The 16,632-nt window shown below is 38.9% G+C and overlaps 1 protein-coding gene across 10 annotated transcripts in view; it reads left to right on the forward strand.

Moving 5' to 3' along the window:
• The window catches only part of R3HDM2 (R3H domain containing 2), a 156,814-nt gene that overhangs the window by 125,385 nt on the left and 14,797 nt on the right, over nucleotides 1-16,632 (forward strand). For all 10 annotated transcript variants that reach the window (XM_052001422.1, XM_052001426.1, XM_052001429.1 and 7 more), the window contains 2 exons: nucleotides 2,562-2,794; nucleotides 4,072-4,229. In XM_052001422.1, coding sequence (XP_051857382.1) covers nucleotides 2,562-2,794; nucleotides 4,072-4,229 — 391 coding nt within the window. The remainder of the gene's footprint in view (nucleotides 1-2,561; nucleotides 2,795-4,071; nucleotides 4,230-16,632) is intronic.

Below are 16,632 nucleotides of genomic sequence, written 5' to 3' on the forward strand. Positions count from 1 at the left end.
ACCATTAAGAATTGCCCTATATCTATTAGTGCTAGGATGGAAATTGCTGGTCTTCTTGTCTTTTGTTCCAAATACTTACTGACCCTCTACTTATGTGACCACTTTTAATTTAATTTAAGTTTAATATACATTAAACCCATTTCCAAAAACTAAAACCAATATCTGATTTATCTAGTCTAAAAGAAGTATGATCCCTAGTCCAATGCTCAAAGATAAAAGTATTATAGCCTTATTGTGGACATCAGGTTTATTCTCTGCCCACTTTTTTGATGGTGCATTGAAGTAACAAGATTCTGCATCTGGGCCCAGTTTGAACTGAGTTAAGTTTGTGTTGTGGAGGGGAGGATATTGAGACCTTGTCCTGGCCAAAATTCATTCAAGCTTCCTTGACTTTCATTGGGATTTTGTTTATAACTCAGGTTGTCTGGCACTTATGTGCTGGGGCTGCTGCTGAAAGATTATAATGATTCTGCTAAGCTTGATTCCAAGCTCCCCCAACAATAGCTTCATTTCAGCACCCTCAAATATTTCCCTCTGGTTCTGGGTTTGATGTTCTGAGAACAGCTACACTAATTCTCCGGCTTCATTCAGAACAGGTAGGTGGATGGCAGAATTGTTACAGGAAATGGCAGTGATTGATTGGTTTAGGTGGAAGTGGTCATGAGGGTTGGTTGCCTTCTAAGGAACTCTTCCTCTATCCCCAAAATTCATGGTAGACATTCTCATACTCACACACATGCTCTTTTCTTCCCTCTGTATCTCTCTATCTTTCTTCCTTTTTTTTTCTCCTACTCTCCCTCTCTTTTTATCCCTTTCCCTCTTTCTCTCTTTCTTTCTCTTTGTCTCTGTCCCTTTCCCTCTCCTCCATCTTCTTTTCCCTTTTTCTGTCTTATTCTTTTTTCTTTCATTCTCCTTTTTCTTTTCTTCTTTTTCTTTTCTTCCTTCTCTCTCTTTCTTTATCTCCTTCTCTCTGTTTCTCCTTTCTCTTTGCCTCTTTCTTTTCCTCAGCATCTTTTCATTCCTTTCTTTTCCCTTTTTCCCTTCTCCTCTTCCTCTTTTTTTTCCTTTCTCTCTTCTTCTACCTCTCTCCTTTTCTCATTTGCCTTTTCTTCCTTTTCTTCTTTTCAATTCTCTTTTCCTTTTCCTCCCACTATTCCTTTTTTCTTACCCTCAATTAGCACCCTTCTTGGTCTTTCTTTTACTATTGACTCTTTTTTTATATCTGGCACTGCTACTCTCCTTGATACATCACTCTACACTGATGAAACTTCTCTTTCTTCCTGACTCTCTCTGGTGTAAATGGAAATCTTAAGAAAACAAAGGTAGTCCTACAGACCTTAAAAGACCCTGCTTACGAGCCTGGCCCTCTGATCAACTATTCAAGGGACATGAGGTTCTTTTTTTTTTTTTTTTTTTTTTTTAATCTTATGAAAATCTCTGTGTGAAAAAAAAATTATCAAGAGTCTATCATCTTTGGTGTTTGAGTAGAGGTTGGACCCAGTTCTTGTATACCTGCTTTTAACAGATGGCCAAGTTAAAAATAGGACTTTTGACCCCACTGAAAAACTGGAGGAGGGCAGGGAGGAGAATATTTAAAAAGCATTTTCTAATGGTTTATTGCTGAAGTTCAAGGTTTTGTGCTCTTAAGTGAGACTTGGGTACTAATAGATTGATACTGTATATTTTGGTTGAGGACAAATACCCTCCTATTTACTCTTATCTGTTATTTTTAATTCAGATTTACTTTTGGTAATGAGAAGAAAATCCCTGATACTTGATAGCCTAAAGATAGGGGACCTTCCGTGGTTAGTGGGATATCAGTAGGAATTAGACTTTTCAAGCTAAACTTAACAGTTTACACTGGTTTAAAAAAAAACAAAAACCTATTCCATCACTTAAAGTAGAACAACAAAAACACTTTTTTCTCATCAGTTGTCCTTGTTCTTTTGATTGGGGATGTGGGCCTGGTGTTTCTTCTCACTGTTCTGAGTCCCAGAGAAAAGTTAATTTGATTCTCTGTGGCTGGAGGTCTTTGGAGCCATCTGTGCCCAAATCTTTATGCGTAAAGAGGCTGGACGAAGTCCCGCCAGTGCCTGACCAAAAGGTACCTTCCTACCTATCGCTTCAGAAGTGGCCACAATCTGGACCATTGCTAAGTTTGGAGCTGAGAGTTACACAGGGAACTCGCTGGAGCTTTACTGTATTATGTCATTGTGTCTGATCCTCCTCAGGACAGGAGAACTTCTCCCCTGGGCCACTAGTCCATCGAAGGGGACAAGAGGTTAAAGCCAGTCTCTGGGTTATGTGTTGTGTTCTCCCCACTTCTATTAGATCAGTCACCAGTTCTCTTTCTCTTTCTCCCAGATTTGTCCTTCTGCTCTTTGTTGCCACTCTTGGTCTTGTTCTGTCTGCTCCCATCAAGCCTCAATCAGCTGGCCAGCTAACAAGAAATCAATGTGCCCCATCTTCATTGTTCTCAAAAGAATTGAAATAAACTCTCCCTTAGGTCTTATGCCAAGGTGGCGGGGTGGGGGGTATTCTGACCACTGTGGTCTCTGCAGGGGGAACCGTGAGGGGCTGAGCCGAACTTCGAGCAGCCGCCAGAGCAGCACAGACAGCGAAATCAAATCCCTGGAGCCCCGGCCCTGGAGCAGCACAGACTCAGATGGCTCTGTCCGTAATATGCGGCCACCTGTTACCAAAGCCAGCAGCTTCAGTGGGATCTCCATTCTTACCCGGGGTGACAGCATTGGGAGCAATAAAGGAGGCAGTGCAGGAAGAATCTCCAGGCCAGGTAATGTATCTTCCCTTCTTCAAGCCTCTCCATCAAATTCAGCTCTTCTGAAACCCATCCTTAGCTTCTGCCTACCAAAAAAAAAAAGTAGTTCCTAAGATAAAAACCTAATAACAGGGAGAGAATAGTGATTTCCTTTACTTTTAAGCCTTTCCTTCAGTCCCTGGTCATGTGATGAATCCAATTGCCTTCTTAGGCCCTGTCCCTTTATCTACTGTCCAGCTGAGGAGTCCCTCTGCTAGTCCAAGGTCAATATGTAGGAAAGCTGGTTTTGGTTGTCTTTTCATTCACCTTAACATGTGTTTCTCTTGTGAGCTTTGAGATTAGTGGCCACATGGATTCTGTCAATATAAAGTTATTATTAAATAAAATTAAATTTAAAAAAAAAGAGATTAGTGGCCACATAGAAAAGGATGGCAACAATCTCAGCTGTGTGCCTTATGACTGATTGGAAGAAATAAAACTGTTATAGCACTTCAGGGAGCCCAAGCATTCATGTTCCCTTGGAGTCCTGAACATTAGGAAGAAGAAAATTTCTCTTGTATGCTTCCAACACCTACTATGCAGGCCCTGGTCATAAATGGTCCCATGTCTTTTTCCTCCATTGTTATGTATTCTCTTGCCTTCTCTTCTCCCTATGCTTGTTAAGCATATAGACTAGGAGATTTAGCTTTTACTACCCACTGTTTACCCTGATACCTATCAGTCTTTGGAAAATTAATCAACTATGGCCTGAAGTTTATTCTCCAAGTCTTGTTTCTAGCTTAGATTCACAGTATTTAAAATCTGCTGTCTTGGAGAGCTTCCACTCAGGCCCTTGTCTTGCCAATATGAGCTAACCTGAAAGGGGAAAAGAAGATTTAGAGGGGAGGAGTCGTACACACAGATGGATCAAGAGAAGTAGACTTGCCTTTTCAGCACTTCTTTAAACAAACCAGGGCTCTCAAGGGACCAGAAACCTGGATAATATCATTGCAGTCCTCCTCTGGACATGGGAGGGACTGGCACTTATGTTTTGAGGTTGGCTAATTGCTTCTGACATTACCCATCAGCCTCACATCTGGTTCAGTTTCAGAACCACACACTGACGAAAAAGCAATTCCCCTTCTCTGGGAGGTGAACAATCACTTCCTTCAGCAGGCAAACTGAAATAAATCTATGCCATTGCAGAAATATTGGAGGGAAGGGTGGGGAGACATTGGGGTTGATGGATCAGGAGAATAGAACTATGGTGGGACTGGTTTATGTTCATTGTTTTCTATCTCCTTGTGCTTTAGGTTTAGCCCTAGGTGCCCCAGAAGTGTGCAACCAGGTCACCTCATCCCAGCCTGTCCGAGGCCTTCTCCCTTGCACTACCCAACAGCAGCAGCAGCATCCAGCTCTCCCACCCACACCTCAGCAACAGCCACCCTTGAGTAATCACATGATCTCACAGGTGAGTCACCACTCAGTGTCAGAGGCTCTGATTGAGCCAGGCTGTGAAGGTACAGTTGGTACTGTGGGCGGCAGGAAGGATTATTATTTGGAAAAATTCTACTTCTCTTCCTTTTTGTGTAGGGGGAATGGAGAGGGTTGGACAGAGAGCCTTGAGCCTGGTTTTTCCTGCTTCCTTGTTTCTCCCTTTAGATTTAAAGATGAGGTCCCTCCTTTCCACTCATTATTCTATCTCTCTCCTTTGTTCCCCTCCCCTTTCACATCAGGGTGGTAATTTACTCATTGTATCCAGATTTTGTGCTTAAAAGAGCCATTATACTCCCACCATGGCCTGGCTGAACCTCAGACTGTGTGTCTGTGGGGGAGATGAGAAAGCAATGCTTCAGGTCCCCCAGAATAGCTATATTAGAGAGCACTGCAGCACCACTCCCTTTTCTGGCAGAGTTGTGGGATATTGCTAGCCGCTGGCATGAAAAGGAGGCTGACTGTCTGACTGGACATTCCATCTCCTCTCTCTGTCCTTTGGCACAGGCAGTGTCCTATTTATTAATATATTTTCTGGCTTGTTTGTTTTTGTGCTGCATTTACTTAGCTATGTCCCCTTCATCTTCAGTAGAATGGAAGCTCCTTTGTTGTGGGTCCAGTTTTATATTTATCTTAATATGACAGGAAAGCATCAAAGCTTGAAGACAGAGTTCTGGACTTGGGATCAGGAAGACCTGGGTTCATAACTCACCTCAGACACTCACTATGAAATACCTGCGGCTCCTTGGACCCTTGTAATTTCTCAGGATAAGAAGTGATCCTAATAGAATGTAACTAAGATCGTTTAGAGCCTTTCCAGCTCCGATCTCAGACCCATTGATTGTGTGCTCACTGTTTAACACAGAGGCTCTGGGAGCTCTTCAACTTGCAGCAACCCACAGACTTCCCTGTGTGTCAAATAGATGCCTGGTGTTTGAACTGTGTCTTAAAACTAAGCCACATCGTCAACTGGGTTGAAGATCTTACAGTATTCTGCTATAGTTTTCTCTCTGGATTGGGATGTCCTGTTATCTCATTTGATCCTCAGAAAAATCCTAGGAGGTCCTGTAATTACTCAAATTTTGCAAATAAAGAAACTGGAGCTGAGAGGGATTTAGTGACTTGCCTAGAACCATACATTCAAGTCTTCCTGACTCCAAGTACAGTGCTTTGCCCACCAGGCTACCTAGCTGCCTAATATCCTTTATCGTATTTTAATTTTCATCAACCAGGCTTTCTACTCTTTCCATCTTCATATCAGGAATTTTTTTCCCCTCAAATACATGTAAAGATAGTTTTCCAACATTCATTTCTATAAGATTTTTGTACTCTAAAATTTTTCCCTCTCCCCCCCTTCCCAAGACAGCAATCAATCCAATATAGGTTAAATATATACAGTCCTTCTAAATGTTATTTCCATATTTGTCATGTTGTGCAAACAAAATTAGAACAAAAGGGGAAAAAACTATCAGAAACAAACAAACAAAAAAGGTAAAAATACTCTGCTTCAATCCACATTCAGTCTCCATAGAAGAACTTATTTTCTTGAAAGTGAACTGCTTCCCCTCCATTACCATCACCATCTTTACTTTTCAGGTAGCAGGTAGCCCAGAGTTGGAATACCTAAAATCCTCTAGACTTATTGTACTTTGTGCTAGCAAAATTTGCACTCAGTGTAAGGAACAACTAACAATTAGAACTGACTAAAAGTCAATTTAGCTGGCTCAGAAGGTAATGAGTTCTTTAGGTGAGATCTTCAAGTGGAGAATTAATTGACCATTAAAGGTTGTAGAGAGTCTCTCCATTAGGTATTGAACTAGATTACCTATGAGGGCCTTTCCTTTTTTTTTTTTTAAATAATTTTTTATTGATAGAATGCATGCCAGGGTAATTTTTACAGCATTATCCCTTGCATTCATTTCTGTTCCAATTTTACCCCTCCCTCCCTCCACCCCTTCCCCGAGATGGCAAGAGTCCTTTATATGTTGAATGGGTTGCAGTATATCCTAGATACAATATATGTATGCAGAACCAAACAGTTTTCTTGTTGCACAGGGAGAATTGGATTCAGAAGGTATAAATAACCCGGGAGGAAAAACATAAATGCAAGCAGTTTATATTCATTTCCAATGTTCTTTCTCTGGGTGTAGCTGCTTCTGTCCATCTTTGATCAATTAAGGCTCCTATGAGGGCCTTTCCATGTATGGGAATCTATGATTCTTTCCTGTCAGTAAACCCAAATCTGGTGAAATGATTGTCCAGAAAAACCTCTCCTTCCTGTTAATCAATGGTTTCAGTCTGTTAGTTTTTTTTCCATTGTCTCTAACATTATCACTACCTTGTTCATTTGGGCTTGCCTCATCTCACAAAGATTCAGTATGTGTGGCTTTGTGTGTGCATTCATATGTGTCTTTAATTTTATCTGGATGTGTTCTGGCATCCGTTACTTTCTGTTTTCTCTCTTTCTGTATCTTCTATTATTGCTTTTTTTTTTTTAATTTTTATTTAATAATTACTTTATATTGACAGAATCCATGTCAAGGTAATTTTTTTACAACATTATCCCTTGCACTCATTTCTGTTCCGATTTTTTCCCTCCCTCCCTCCACCCCCTCCCCTAGATGGCAAGCAGTCCTATATATGTTGGATATGTTGCAGTATATCCTAGATACAATATATGTTTGCAGAACCGAACAATTCTTTTGTTGCACAGGGAGAATTGGATTCAGAAGGTATAAATAACCCGGGAAGAAAAACAAGAATGCAAATAGTTCGCATCCGTTTCCCAGTGTTCTTTCTTTGGGTGTAGCTGCTTCTATCCGTCATTTATCAATTGAAACGCAGGTCTCTTTGTCAAAGAAATCCACTTCCATCAAAATATGTCCTCATACAATATCGTTGTCGAAGTGTATAATGATCTCCTGGTTCTGCTCATTTCACTTAGCATCAGTTCATGTAGGTCTCGCCAGTCCTCTCTGTATTCATCCTGCTGGTCATTTCTTACAGAACAATAATATTCCATAACATTCATATACCACAATTTACCCAGCCATTCTCCAATTGATGGGCATCTATTCACTTTCCAGTTTCTGGCCACTACAAATAGGGCTGCTACAAACATTTTGGCACATACAGGTCCCTTTCCCTTCTTTAGTATTTCTTTGGGATATAAGCCCAATAGAAACACTGCTGGGTCAAAGGGTATGCACAATTTGATAGCTTTTTGGGCATAATTCCAGATTGCTCTCCAGAATGGTTGGATTCGTTCACAACTCCACCAACAATGCATTAGTGTCCCAGTTTTCCTGCATCCCCTCCAACATTCATCATTATTTTTTCCTGTCATCTTAGCCAATCTGACAGGTGTGTAGTGGTATCTCAGAGTTGTCTTAATTTGCATTTCTCTGATCAATAATGATTTGGAACACTCTTTCATATGAGTGGTAATAGTTTCAATTTCATCCTCTGAAAATTGTCTGTTCATATCCTTTGACCATTTATCAATTGGAGAATGGCTTGATTTCTTATAAATTTGAGTCAGTTCTCTATATATTTTGGAAATGAGGCCTTTATCAGAACCTTTAACTGTGAAGATGTTTTCCCAGTTTGTTGCTTCCCTTCTAATCTTGTTTGCATTATTTTTGTTTGTACAAAGGCTTTTTAATTTGAAGTAGTCAAAATTTTCTATTTTGTGATCAGTAATGGTCTCTAGTTCATCTTTGGTCACAAATTTCTTTCTCCTCCACAAGTCTGAGAGATAAACTATTCTAGGTTCCTCTAATTTATTTATAATCTCATTCTTTATGCCTAGGTCATGGACCCATTTTGATCTTATCTTGGTATATGGTGTTAAGTGTGGGTCCATGTCTTCTATTATTGCTAATCTTTAGGCAGTATTTCCAGGCCCCCAGATCTCTAGTATTCATGTAATTTCATCTGAAATATGTGTAAAAACCAGAAATATTTAATGAAATTTCATCTGTACTACTGCCTCTACCCATACCCAACAGAAGGATATGGAGAGGGATAAAAAGACTAGCACTGTCAGATCTGAGAAAGTGTTAGAATATCCACATGACTATCCTTGAGTGCCAAACCTCTATACAAGTTCTTTCCCAGCTGAGTCTTCAGAGTCAGAATTGATTTATTGATATTTATTGATTCTTCATTCTACTTTCTTATCTTTGATTTCTGTCCTTTTTCCACTACACATCTCTGATCCTAGTCCAGTAGTCTAGACTATTTCAGCAGCCTTCTGATTAGATTACTAGCATTTGATAATCTCTTTTCCATTCAATACATCTTCTACTCAATTGCCCAAATAATCTGGGAGTAGCTAGGTAGCTGTGCAGAGAGCACAGACTCTGGAGTCAGGAGGATCCGAGTTGAAATCTGGTTGTACACATTTTTATTAGCTCTGTGACACCAGGCAAGTCACTTAGCCCCAGTTGCCTCCACAAAAAAGAAACAAACAAAAATAATCTTCTGAAAACTTAAGTCTGTGTCACTCTCTTAGTCAAGAACCTTTAGTAGAGGTCACAGAGACCTCTACCTCTTACTCAAAATACAATAATCAAATAGATATGTTGTTGCTTTTAGGAAGATCATGGTAATCTTAATTGCTTTATGGATCCCTGTGACTCAAGAATTCCTGTGATTTTGAATGATAAACAACTTAGACCAAAGCTCTCTTCCCTGGACATCAGGCCTGAGTTGGATGGATGGGTGAATACATATTCTTCATATCTATCCATGTCAGCCCTGTTCTTCTCAGGTCTATCCAATTCGATCCTCTGTTTCCAATGTACCCTGTATTTTTAACCAGCTGCCCTTCATATTGAATGTCTTCCTTTCATGGGCTTTCCATCTCTTTGCAGTCACAGAACCTGACTCCCTGATGATACTGTATCTCTATCAGTCCCCTCCAGTATTTGGTACACTTTTTCTCATGCCCTGATGCATAGGGCCAGGAAGACAAATAAACTTGTTGCTCCTCACTACCACTTCTAGGCCTTCCCTTTGCCATCTTCACTCAGCAACTTCTCCTTCTTTAAGGTCTTGTCATTCAGGTATTGCAGGTGTTGTTAGATCTTGATGCCTATGACCTGCCAGTTCCAAGATCATTTTCTTTTTTCCAGGAATGCTTTGTGTGGCTCACATGGAGAGAATTTGTCAAACTGAAATTCCCTCATATCTCCTTATTTTCCTCTTTGTCACCATCCTCAACTACTATTTTCTACACTTTACTCTACCTCAGCTGTATGAAGAGATGGTTTTATGCTTGAACTGATCATCCTCACAGTCCAAACCTGAAATTCCTGTAGCTGATCAGATATAATCTTCTGTCCTTTTAGCACTTCTTAGGCCTCATTCCTCCTAAAATAATTCTGTGTCCTCCAGGCACTCTACCCCTTCCTGCTTCACCTTGCTCTGGCTTTACTTTTCTGCCTCAATGTCCATTTAGTCATCCAATTCAACTTTTCATTGTCTTTTGCCCTGTTGTTGTGCTATACGACTCTGAGCAAGTTATTTAATTCTTTGCCTTTATTTCCTCATCTGTCAGGTGAAGATAACAGCACTTGCTTACCAAGGTTTTTGTGAGACTGAGCAAACATATTTATAAAGCACTTTACAAATCTTAAAGTGCTATATATGAAGTCATTATTATTACTGTCTTTGTCATTACCTCAACACATTCTTTTTGCTCCTATCTTCTCCACTTTTGCTGAACAATTAGAGGAAGTCATTCAGCCATCGGAAATGGGTCTACTACAGATTTGTTTTATCCTTTCCCAATTGGTTCCTTACTTCTGCACTCCAATAAATAGGCTTTTATTTGATTGGCTCTGTTGTGCTTCCCATTAGAGTTATTCCATACTGTGTCTTCTGAAGCCATGTACTCTTCCACTTTCCCCCTCCCTCTCTCTTCTTTGCAGAGTACATCACCTCATACTGCTTTGAAAAAATTTAGGTCATTCATTGCAAGCTTCCTCCTTTCTCCAGTTCCCTACTTTGAATCACCTAAGCATCATTTCTTTTCTTTTCCTCTTTTTCTTTAGTCCATGATAAAGATCGATGTCTTCTTTCCTTATCAGTGCCCACTCCATCGTGCCCTGGATCCCATCCTTTCCTGAAATTTGCCTTTTAATCATCCTCACTTTAGCCCTGATTCTACTGCTTCCTTATCCACCAATTCTTTCTCTGATGCCTACAAACATGACAAGATTCCCCACCAGTCTTGACTTCATTTGAATCTCTTAGGCTGTCTTCTTGTATTTCTTTCAGGTTCATTCTCTTAGGAAAAAACCCTCCATTCAGTTGTTCTGCTTTGTCACCTTCCACTCACTTCTCCACTTCTTGCAATTTAGCTTTCTGTTCCCTCATTCTCCTGAAGCTGCACTCAGTAAGACTATCTTTTTCTCAGTTATCCCCTTTTTGTTCTTTCTGCATTAAGGTCAATTACCTTTTTCTTCCCGGAACTTCTCTTCTCCCTGCTGTGTGTTTTTGTTTTGTTTGAAAAGCATTTAGGGTTAAGTGACTTGTCCACGGTCACACAGCTAGTGTTTGAGGCTGGATTTGAACTCAGGTTCTCCTGGCTCTAGGGCCAGTGCTCTATCCACTATACCATTCAGCAGCGCCCCTCTCTGGGTTTTTATAATACTCCTGTGGTGGTTCTCTTCCTGACTGCTGGACAGATCCCTCTCCTGGTATCTGGGCAGTTTCCTGGGCAGGTTTGACTTCCTTGTTCTTCAGCAACTCCCATACTCAGATGACTCTCAGATATACATGTTGAGTTCTCCAAAACTCCCCAGATTTATTTCCAATATTTGTACCTTTGCATATCCTATTCTCGTTGCTTGGAATCACTTTTTCACTGACTTCTCTTCATCTCTCCTGTTCCCTTCCTGGGTCAGCTCATGTTTTTATTTAATACCAGAAATATTTCAGCTAGTTGTGAGAGTTCATTTCCTTCTCAGATTTTCATGTGCATATTTCTCTAGTTATCTGATATATCTCCTCAGTAGAAGGTTAAATTCCTTGAAAGTTTTTCATCTTGTTTTTTTATCCTTTGTATCTGACACATAATAGGCATTTAATAAATGTTTTGGGGGTCAGATTAGATCTTCACTGTGTACTTGAATCAGGCTTAAGAAATCTACAGTATTTTTTGCTTCTGAATTGCACCCACACACAATATATATGATGTTAGCACTTTTCCTTTCATGTCCTTTTTTTCTTTTATCTTTCCATTTCATTTCTCCTTTCTTCCACTCTACCTACAATCCTCCTTAATTTTTTTCCATTCTCTGACTGGTACCCCAAGTAACACTTCTGGTAACACTCAGAACTAGAGTGGTTGCTGACCCTGGAATAAGTCACTGTTCATTGGCTATCAGATGCACAATATTGTTTGAGGAAGGAAAGTATATAATTCCTCAAGCTTAATGTGGGAGGACTGTTTTATTTAGGGCTAATTAAGTTTTATTTTCATTCCTATTGACAAGTATAGATTTTTGAAATATATAAAGAAGAACCTATTACTTCAGTAATTCTGTGATCTTACTAATATTTATATTCCTCCCAATCCATCAACTTTCTCATACTACTTTTGTCTACATTCAGTAAGTCTTCCACAGGAGCTTGATTATTGATATTATATGAGTGTGATATTTAGGTTTTTCTGCAGCTTAGTCACCCCTATTATGTACCTACCTCTCCATTGTCCTTTGGGTAACTTCCAGCTTTTATTCTATGGAGATTTTTTTCCCATGTTTCATTCTCACACTGCGTCCACAGAAGATCTTAAAAATTGACTTTTGTTTCAGGGAGCTTTTTGGTTATTAAAAGCACTGTACAGCTTCTTGAATTTAATTCAATATTCCTCTCTCCAGTTCTGGACCCAGTTCATTGTTCATTTGTTCAAGATATCTTTAATGATAAACTTTCCATCTGACTTCACAGGATAGCCTTAAAAGCATTTTTTGTAGATTTTTTTTTTTTTTTGTGGATGGATAAATGGAACATTTATTAAGTGCCAGCCAGAGTGCTAAGTACTAGTAATACAAGCAGGCCCATAAGTCTCACAAGAAACTTTGAGTAAATAAGTCATTTTGACTATTATAAATATTCAAATTAATTATAAAGAACATATGAAGAAAGATACTATCTGAATCCAGAGAAAGAACTGATAGAAACATGTATAAAATGATTTTATAAAATGTCTTATAATATCTCTTTATAGCTAGATCATGTATCTATTTTAACCACATCTTGGTAAACAGTGTTAAGATATTGGTCTATGCCCAGTTTCTGCCATACTGATTTTCAATTTTCCCAGCAGATTTTTTTTTTACCAAATAATGAATTCTTATCCCAAAGTATTAAATCTTTACATTTGTCAAATACAAGATTACTATATTTATATGTCTGTTCTGTTCCCATACCAGATAGTTTTTAATAATTACTGCCTTATACTATAGTTTAAGATCCGATATGGCTAAACCTCCTTCATTTCCATTTTTTTTTTTCGTCATTTCCTTTGATATTTTTAACTTTTTGTTCTAGAGCAGAGTGAGTTGTAAAATGGATAGTGTTAATTACATTAAATTACAAAAAGTTTTGTACAAATAAAACAAATATCAAAACCAGAAAGCAGAAAATTGGAGGGGGGGGGGGATTTTACAAATTTCCCAGTTTTTCAGATAAAAGCCTCATGTCTTAAATACATAAATAACTTTGTGAAATCTCTAAGAATATGATTCATTCCCCAGTTGATAAACAGTCAAAGGATAGGAATAGAAAGTTTTTCAATGAAGAAATCAAAATAATTTATGCTAAATTATTTCATAAATATATGAAAAATGTTCTAAATCATTATTGATTAGAGAAATGCAAATTAAAACAACCATGAGATATCATTTTTTTAATGTTTTAATTTCTTTTTTTCCGTGAGGAAATTGGGTCACATAGCTAGTAAGTGGTAAGTATCTGAGGCTGGACTTGAACTCAGGTTCTTCTGACTTCAGGATTGTTCATATATCCATTGTATCATCTAGCTGCTCTTGTGGAAATACAATTTTACACTTAACATATTGGCTAAAATAATTGAAGGGGAAGGGAAGTGATGAATGGTGGAAGGGATGTGGAAAAAGTGAGGCACTAATTTATTGTTGGTGGAAAAATTATTAGAATAAAAATTATTAAACTGCTTATACTCTTTGGCCATAATTAGAGGAAAAGAAGAAAAGCTATATGTTCTAAAATATTTATAATAGCTCTCTTTGTGGTAGCAAAGAACTGGAAATTGTGGGGATGCTTGGCAATTGGGAAATGGTGAATAAATTGCTGTATATGATTGTGATATAATACTACTGTGGCATGAGAAATGATGAGTTCAGTCATCTTAAAAAACCATGGATAAACTTGACCATAATCATGAAGAGTGAAATGTGCAGAACCAAAAGAATGTTGTAATCACTGATAACAATATTGTTTTAAGAATAACTTTGAGTAAATAAGTCATGTTGACTATTATAAATACCCACATTAGCTGCAAAGGACATATGAAGGAAGATACTATTGTATCCAGAGAAAGAACTGATAAATAGAAGTATGTATAAAATGATTTTACAAACACATACACACACACACACACACACACACACTCTCTCTCTCTCTCTCTCTCTCTCACACACACTCATATCTGATGGTAGCCATTCTGAGAATGGAAGAGAAAAAAAAATTACATGATAAGTTTATTATATATTTAAAAGAAATAGCAAGTTGTATATAGTAATTTGCAGTTTCATGTGCAATCATTGTTTTTTAATTACCCGATGTTATGGAAATCTTTGTTTCATTCCTTGAATTAAAAATAAAATAAAAAATTTTAAAATACAAGCAAATAAAATAATCTTTGGCCTCCTAGATTGTACATGTAATGGGGCAAGAAAACACAGAATGAGAAGCTGGATGAGGAGAGACTCCAGAGAGATCGTGTGTAGAAATAGCCAGGAAATAGTATGGAGATCTGGTGCAAGGTGGAATAAAACCCATAAGCATAACTTCTTCAAAATAGGGTCCACATTTCTCACTACAGATGAGAAACGAGATGCGCATGATGGTCAAGATATAGGTGACATCCTTCCCAAATTATTCTTTGGGGTACATGAATCAAATCAAAAAATACTTAAGTACTAGAGATACAAAAAGATAAAATGATTCCTGCTCTTAATTTAATAATCTAATAGATAATACAACATGTAAACAGTTGTGTATGTAGAAAATATATAGTAGATAAATTGGGAAATATATTCAGAAGGAAGACACTAGTGTTAAGAGGGATCAGGAAAAGCTTCTTGTAGAAAGTGGTATTTTAACTAAGACTTGAAAGAAGTCAGAACTCAGAGACTAGAAAGGAAAACCTTCTAAGCTTGGAGGCTAGCCAGTGAAAATGCTAGTCAGGAGAGGGAATATCTTATGTAGAATGTGGTAGAATAGGTGGAGGGCATAAAGTGTAAGGAAATTGGAAAAATATGTTGACTTAAAGCGGGTGATAATGACCTTTTTATGTACTGTGAGCAACTACCCTTTTGGCCAGGACTAATAATGAGAGACTACAACTACAGCCTCCATGTGCTTCCAGTAGAGCTGAGTTCTTAAAAAGGAGATTTTCCAAAATTTTGTGCAATATTTCTCTTCAATTACAGGTCATACTTGGTGACATTACCCAGATTCCCCAGTAGGTGGCAGGATTGTCCTCTGTATATCTTTGAGATTCCCAAGATTTGAGAACTGCATTCTCTTGGAAAGGAGATGGGGTAGCCTAGAAGTTGAGATACCATCAGGACCTTTCTCTTACATTTCTCTTAGTTTTAGAAGATAACTGCAATCTCCTGCTTCTCTGTACCTCAAAGTTTACAAGGGAAGAAATTAAATTTTCCCACTAGGACTGGGTTGGGTGACACAGGATTGGAGGAGGATGTTAATTTTAGAGGATTTTATACCAAAAGTCCTTCACACTATCCATACTCAGTGCTGTTGACTCTATATGCCTATTGGATTAGGTTGTGAGGGGCTTGTCTTTAAGACTGGGACATATGGGTCCCTTAGCAGATTAAATAGTTTCCTCCTAGCCATTTTGAGAATGGGTTTGCAATTCATATATTAGGAACCAGACCTATAGAGTTCTTTCCTTTTTTTTGGGAGGGGGGGGGTTGAAGAGCTGAGGCATTTAGGGTTAAGTGACTTGCCCAAGGTCACACAGCTAGGAAGTGTTGAGTGTCTGAGACCAAATTTGAACTCAGGTCTTCCTGACTTCAGGGCTGGTGCTCTATTCACTGTGTCACCTAGCTGCCCCGAGTTATTTCCTTTTTTGAGATACTGCTTTGGCCCAGTCCCTGAAATGCCTCCACTGTCTAGATACTGCCCCTCTGCTGAGAGAGGGTTAGGGTGGGAAGGAGGGAAGAAGAGTGTGGAACATGGGAATTCTAGATGCTTCGGCCCCTTATATAGTTAGCCAGCACTGAATACAGAGACCCTTCCCTGATTCCCTCTCCCTTCTCAGGGAGCTCTCCAACATAGAGGCATATATATTTTTCTCCCCTCACAATGTCATTCCCACTCTATATCACCATTACCTGCGATTGTTGCTAGAGAAACTGAAGAAATGATCAGAGAGAGAGAGAAAAAAGACCCATCCTTAAAGAAGTGGTTTAGAAACACAACACGTTGCTGAAAAACAACAAGTGAAGGTGCAGTAGGAACAAAAGCTGTTTGATTTTAATCAAGCTATTTTGTATTTTATTCCTAGATTCCCCCCCTCCCCCTTATGTTCTGGGGGATTTGTTATATTAACTTGCCAAGTTAGAGCACAGGGCAGCTGTGGAGAAAGAAAGAAACAGCCTGATCCAAACATTAAATGGGTGTATAGTATTTTTTTTTCCTTTTCTGAGAGAAAGAGAAATGAATTATCTTTCTGAATGAGCAGATCATCCAAAAGAGCTGTTGTGTGAAATTGGGAACACAGCAGGGGGAGCCAAGCCAGACCTCATACCCCCACCCCAAATCAGGCTTCCTGCAGCCATACTATAACAGTACAAATAAGAATCTCTCTTTTTCAGAGAGAGCTTGGGAAGCAAGGTGTGTCACAGCAGTGCCCCTTGAATCATTTGTTTAGAAAGCCATGTTAGGGGGAGGGAGAGGCGGGAGAAAGCTATGTATATAGTGAGAGAACAGATTGGCTTCCAGGCTGGGGAATCCACCCTAAGATTGTTTGGAAGAGGTATCCACCCCAGCAGGAGTGTTGTATGTTCTTTGAAGAGCTTCTCCAAGAAGGTAAAATGAGCTTTTTGTCACAGATACACACTGCTCCCAGGTGC

The sequence above is a fragment of the Antechinus flavipes genome, chromosome 5 (assembly GCF_016432865.1).
Source record: "Antechinus flavipes isolate AdamAnt ecotype Samford, QLD, Australia chromosome 5, AdamAnt_v2, whole genome shotgun sequence".
Lineage (NCBI taxonomy): Eukaryota > Metazoa > Chordata > Mammalia > Dasyuromorphia > Dasyuridae > Antechinus > Antechinus flavipes.